This window comes from Poecilia latipinna, unplaced genomic scaffold, assembly GCF_001443285.1.
Source record: "Poecilia latipinna isolate Pla-1442-1.1 unplaced genomic scaffold, P_latipinna-1.0 Scaffold1214, whole genome shotgun sequence".
Taxonomy (NCBI): Eukaryota; Metazoa; Chordata; class Actinopteri; order Cyprinodontiformes; family Poeciliidae; genus Poecilia; species Poecilia latipinna.
The window spans coordinates 243,653-249,856 of record NW_015113830.1 but is presented as its reverse complement, the minus strand read 5'-3'; the positions used below and the strand labels follow the sequence as shown (position 1 = coordinate 249,856).

The 6,204-nt window shown below is 37.0% G+C and overlaps 1 protein-coding gene across 1 annotated transcript; it reads right to left on the bottom strand.

Moving 5' to 3' along the window:
• Positions 1-251: 251 nt before the first annotated feature.
• On the bottom strand, positions 252-2,470 carry LOC106960697 (short transient receptor potential channel 4-like; the record flags this gene model as incomplete). Its single annotated transcript, XM_015053923.1, has 3 exons — positions 2,207-2,470; positions 1,429-1,855; positions 252-770 (listed from the first exon to the last, which is right to left on the bottom strand). Coding segments are annotated over exons 2-3 (897 nt in total), but the record flags the coding sequence as incomplete, so codon positions are not given.
• Between the last annotated feature and the right edge of the window lie 3,734 nt (positions 2,471-6,204).

Below are 6,204 nucleotides of genomic sequence, written 5' to 3'. Positions count from 1 at the left end.
GAGGATGTCTCCACCCATCTCTGGCCATTTACAGCCCATCTTGGCACTTTTCTTGTCCTTCACTCTTCCTTCACTCCACACTGATCAAATCAGATGAAATCTAGTTTCTTCTTGTACTGGTTTAATTGTAAATAGTATCCCTTCCAAGTTTGCACACAAAGGTTACCACACTAAATACATCAATGTTGTTCCTTCTGACCAGACCGCCGATGTAGAATTTGAAATAGCCGTTATCAATAAAAGACACGTACCTCCTTCTGGGAGTATTTGATTGCCAGTTTCAAACGGGCTAGGTCATTGTTGTTCTCATCCATCAGAGGATCAGTGTCATCATGGTAGTTGAGAATTATATCCAGCTCCTTCGAGCTTCGAGTCTGGTCCAGAAGGTCTTTTGCAAATTGTTTGCACATATGGGACAACTCTTCGTACTCTGACTTGAACTCATTCTCCACTGTGCTGAGCTCCTTCAGCTCCCAGCTGAGCTGAAAAGCCGTCAGGAACGGATCTTCACTGGAGAGGGCAATGAGAGAGGGGCTGGCAAGGGCCTTGTAGATGTTAAGACGAGAACGTGAGTGACGAAGGCTGTCCACGTCTGTGTGGGACATGCAGTCCATGCAGTTGCAACGCACAGCATGTGGCTGAGGTACAGAAACACCTCGTTGCAGAAGCAATTTGATGATCTCATAGTTGTTTGTCTGAGCTGCAAGGATGATTGGAGTAATGTCTGGAGTGAAGTCTGAAAACTGTTTGTCCAACAGAATTGGGGGGATCTTAACGAGGAACCAAGAGAGAAATGCACAAATGAGTTGACAATAAACAAACCAAGGTAGATAACACAAGTATTGTATAGCTTTAGAAGAACATTGCTTTCAAACTCCATACAGGATGCAAACAACAGTTTGAAAGGAACAAATTAATGCCTTCTGACTGAAAGCCCACAGCTAATGGCTTGTGGTTAAGCTGTTCTAAGAAATGTTTGTCTGAACATCAATCGTATTTTATTTGGAAAATGCCTTGAAGACTAATATTGACTTCCAAATTTGTCTTTTGAAGCTAAAAGACAAAGTTCATGGTTTGTCAAATAAAGTCCCAATAAAAGCACATTGAGCTTTGTGATTGCAGCATGACTAAATATTCCGCAATACACAGCATCTGCAAAAAGAAAAAAATCTATGAGATTCAATTTGTGTTATCACATTTAAAATAATCTACAAAAAAAAAAAAAAAAATCAGCTTTAAAAGTTTTTCTTTTCTTAACTTTTGAATAATGTCCAGGAAATGTCCAGGAACTGAGTCTTATATTAAAAGAGACACAAGTAGAGCCACTTGAACAAATGAGACTTTAAACTTAGTTTAAAAAACACCAAAAGTTTAATATATAAAAAATAACTTTTTGAGGTTGATCTAACAATATTTGCTTTCTGTTACCTGTTTTTCTCCACGTGGCCTCTTGTGATTGAGGAGCAGCTCAACGGCCCCCACTACTTCCTTACGAATGGCGTGCAGCAGGGCATCACCCACATGAATGTTATAGCTGAGCAGGAGCTCTATGATCTCCAGGTTCTCGTTTTCGATGGCAATAAGGAGGGCCGTGCGTCCCAGCGGGTCGATGCAGTTGATATTGATTCTGAAGTAGATCTCAGCCTCCTCTAACGCTTGTTTTACACTCGCGTAGTCCCCTCTTTCTACGGCCCCCAGGTAGACCTTCTCCATGGGAGAGAGCTCAGCTTCTGCCCGCACAACCCGCAGTGGGAGACGGTCATTGTATGTGGAGTTGTCAGTTCTCTTGTAAAATAGTTGAGCCATTTTTTCTTTTTATTTATTTATGTATTTTTTGCTATAATTGTCTATAAGTCTGCTGGAAGATATCAGAGAGGGAAGTTTTAGCATTTTCAGAGGGACACCTGTCATAAATCAATTAATCAAATTATGAAACTAAAGCTCAAATATATAGACAAACATATAAATTATATATGACACATGAAAACCTGCCCTTAGTTTCGCATTTAAGACTTTCAGTTTAAAATGAGTCCACTGTAAACATTCAACAGTTCACATTAAATATATTCTAAACCTTATAAAAGTTTTTTAAAACTGTTCCTTCCCCCCCGCCCCCCTTAGGGGACAGACTAAATTCTATGAATTTGCGCTTAATTTTAAATGAATTGGCAAAGTGAATCTTGAAGAAAAGAAATAAAAACTTTACCGGTTTCCTTCTGGGTGTGATTCAGATAAATCCCTCGTTAGAAAAACTGTTTCCAGATCAGGAAGTTCGAGGGTCGTTCTCGCATTGTTCAAACCTTCACCAAACCGCCTGTCGCATCCAGTGTCCACTGCTCCTATCCAACACTTCGGTCAACTTACTAACTACATATATTTTGTTTTTCCTGTTACACTGATGCGTCAAGTGATGCAGAGTGGATCGAAGTGACACATCCGCTCCAGGCTGCTGAAGATGAATGAGCTTTCACCAACGCCCCTGCTGACTATTTTGATGTTGTTGTTAACCTGCGACTGACGGAGGGTTTTCATTTGTTTTGTTTTGGCAAGTACGACGTAACTTTGAGTGTTTTTCTAATTACTTTATTGAATGTAAGTTAAATTCATGTTTCTGCAGACTGAATAAAAGAAATTGATTTGCTAAAATATTAAAATCCCGACACAAGCGCATGCTAATCTTATTATGGATATTATTATAATTTTCGTAATTAAATTATTTAAGAAGATATTAGAAATATTTATATATGGCAGGTTTATTTTTGGCATTTTTTTCTATAAGTTTTAAGTTGTCGACTAAAGCAAACTCAAAACCACTTTTGAAATTGTACGTTTTTTGAAGATAGGAAACCAAAACATATGAGCCTTAGAGAATAAGGAAAACATGCTTTTTTTCATGCGACTCGTATTCATACAGAGATAATAGCAGGAATAATATTGATTCAGACAGGATTGGTCAAATAGACCAACTGCAAAGGATTTTCAACATATTTTCATAATAACCTCCTGATTCCTGAACTCAGCTCTCCTAAAAGTCATTGTATTGCACCATTGCATTTTGTCAACTTAAAAGAAATAGTCAAAGCACAACAATAAAAAGTCTCCACAACAGTAAATGTATTGTGCATACACAAGGAGAGGTGCATGGAAAGGTATGCATAAAGAAATCGTTGTTCAGTCATTGCTGTGTATTAAATAGCAAAAGTGCAAACAAGCTGCCCATTTAAGATTTCAAAAATGATACAGAAAAAAAAGTCTCAAAAATACTTTAGTCTTTGAATTTGGTTATTATGTGTAGCAGTGCATAAAATGTTACAATTATAAGGTGGACAGTTACCCTCCATCTAGCAAAACTGAGAGCCATGGTTAAATTCCTCCAACATAATGGACAAATTATGTCCAAAACATAATTTGTCCAAATGACAACCCAGTTTTAGCATTAAGAAACCATCAACAGAACCTGGCTCAGTATGAGCAGCTGTCTGCCATGACCACTGTGTCAGAAGATAGAAAAAGCAAAAAATAAAAAACCCACAAATTGATAACATTGTTGTAGCACAGGTTGAACCCTATCTGGTACCCATTGACTGCTGAAGATAACCACCTGGAATTGGAAACCCTTCAAGGTGTAGAAGATGGATTGATGGGTGGATGTCCTTGAAGGTCATTGCAGAGTTTTCATTTGCTTAAAAACCTACAGCCTTTCCCTAAAAGTAGAAAGAATCGATGTGGATCCCAGACACATTTACATAAATGCAGGCTCACAGGTTGAGGTAACCAATAAACCTTCTGTAGGTTCTGCAAAAATAGGAAATCCAGTGAATTCATACAACTGGTGTGGTACAAAGCAAACCTGTCAATGATGAGGGAGGGTTCTGATAAAATAGATTAAGTAATTAAAAGACAGTGACCAGATATGAGGGAGTAGTAGAATGTGACGTTAGACTGAATATTAAACCCCTGCCTTGATTCTCCTACAGGTGTTTTGCATCATATTGATTGTACTCACTTTGTCTCCATTCTTTAATCACGTCTCCATAGCACTTAAACTATTATTGTTTAATGTGAACTAACATGATTCCACCATTTAAAAGTAACCTACTTGTTTAAAATCCAGAAATGTCTTATTTTATGTGTCAGATCAATATCCTATCATTTCTACGAGACAGTGAGCAATCAGGTTTTTGCTTTTAAGCCCTTTGAGAGTTTCTGATGACGAGACAACTGAACTGCTTAGCAAAACTATCTCCATTTATATATTTTTCTGAAATATAATCTGGAATTTGACAAAGTGTAAAACAACCAGCGCTAATGCATATCTGCAGTTTTTAAATTTTTCAAAGTTCTTAATTAGATGTTATCGTCCCCAATTCATGAGTACAACTTCCTATGTTGACATTAAAAGGTCAATGGTATTTGAGCTAAGCAAAATAGCTTATAAATTGGTATGCATTATTTGCCATATTTGCATAGGTCATGGTGTAAAATGTGTTTTGAGGGACGCAGTTTTCTTATGAACAAGAAAAATGCATGAGAATTAAATCATGTTGAGCAGTTGCACTTAACTCTTATAAAGTGTCAAATATCAAATCTGCTGGAGTTAATAATTTAACACTTACTAACACTAATTCAGTGTTAGATCTTAATATTAACTCTCACAGAGTATTTTTAACTTCATAAGAGTTATTTGTAATTAATATTAGATAGATATTTTATTGCTATGAACTTTTAAAAATTCTTTGGAAAATAAATATTTAATAAACAGGCAATGATTTTCTCAAATGCATTTATTTCAAAACGTGCACCATAATTACAAAACATATTACAACGTGGAATAATGTGCATGTTTCACATGTCACTTTCATTCACATATTGCTTATTAAAAGGTCTAACATGTCAGCTGTGCAATACAAAATGCAGTATGCTTAATACATTTTTCTTCAATACTATACGCATGAAATTGTTAAAAGTACAAGGTGGAGAAAGTAAAGCCTGTATCAAAGCATGCAGTTCATGTAATATGATAGAGTACATTTCTTTTAACAGGTAGATTGCCAGATATTACATAACAGACCAACCTGATATTCAGATCCATCATTTCTTATCCAGTTTCTGTTTCTGTTGATAAGAGACAGTTCCTCTCTGCACTCCACCAGAGAGATGTCCATCACTAACAGACTGTCTTCAGGTTGTTGGGCTGTTCGTGACGTTTGGCAAGAGACACCAACATGCTCCTCTACTGCATCGGACAGTCTTCAGTCTCTGAGTACGACAGCCGGTGTCGGTCTCTGGATCATAACAAACAAAAAACAAAACAATGAGGAATGGAACGAATGAATACATTTTTACTACAACTCTAACAAGCCTCCATTACAGAAATGTAGGGTTTCACAGATATTAACACTAAAATAATCATTTTTGGAGCTTGAATCTTCGAAGAATCCATGGAAGGATCGGGAGGGGGAGGTTAGGCTGACGACTGGCGATTCATCCTCAACCAGACTGGTTCTAATACAAAAATGCAATAAAAGGATTAAAATATGCTGCAAAACATATATAAGAAGACACAACAGCGGGAATAATGCTCTCAACGTGAAAAAGCCTTTTACCTTTTTTCAAAGGAAAAAAAAATCGATCAGAAAGGTTGATAAAGCTGACCAATATGTATGTAAACGTTCAACATCATGAAAAAACATACTCCAGATTATTACGGATCTGTTCAAGTTAGCCCATAATTTGATTAAATCTTCACCGGCTCGCTTTTTTCCAACGCTTATACATACTAACATTCGGCATGCTAAGCTAAATATGCTAACTAACAACGAGCCGTGAGGCGAACGTGACGTCTATCATACAGGTTGAGCTCAACTCAAAATAATAGTTATAAACCATCTCAGAAAAAAATGACTTACCAAGCGTGGTAAACACCTCAGACAGGTGGAAAGTAAATAGTCCTGAAAGAACTTGGCTTCTGTCGCTTCGCTTCAGTGGGAATCTGTGACTCTGGGGCGGAGTCAGTGAATTAACTCCTTCAGTGTTAGAGCCGCTGTAGGAGTTCAGAGTTAAGAAGTCAAGAGTTACTGATTCCATTTTAACACCTCTAGATTTGATACGGAAACACTTTGTTTTAACACTGGATTTTAACTACTAATAATATACACCCCAGAGTTACATAAACAGAATGTGACTCTATAAGAGTAAAATTAA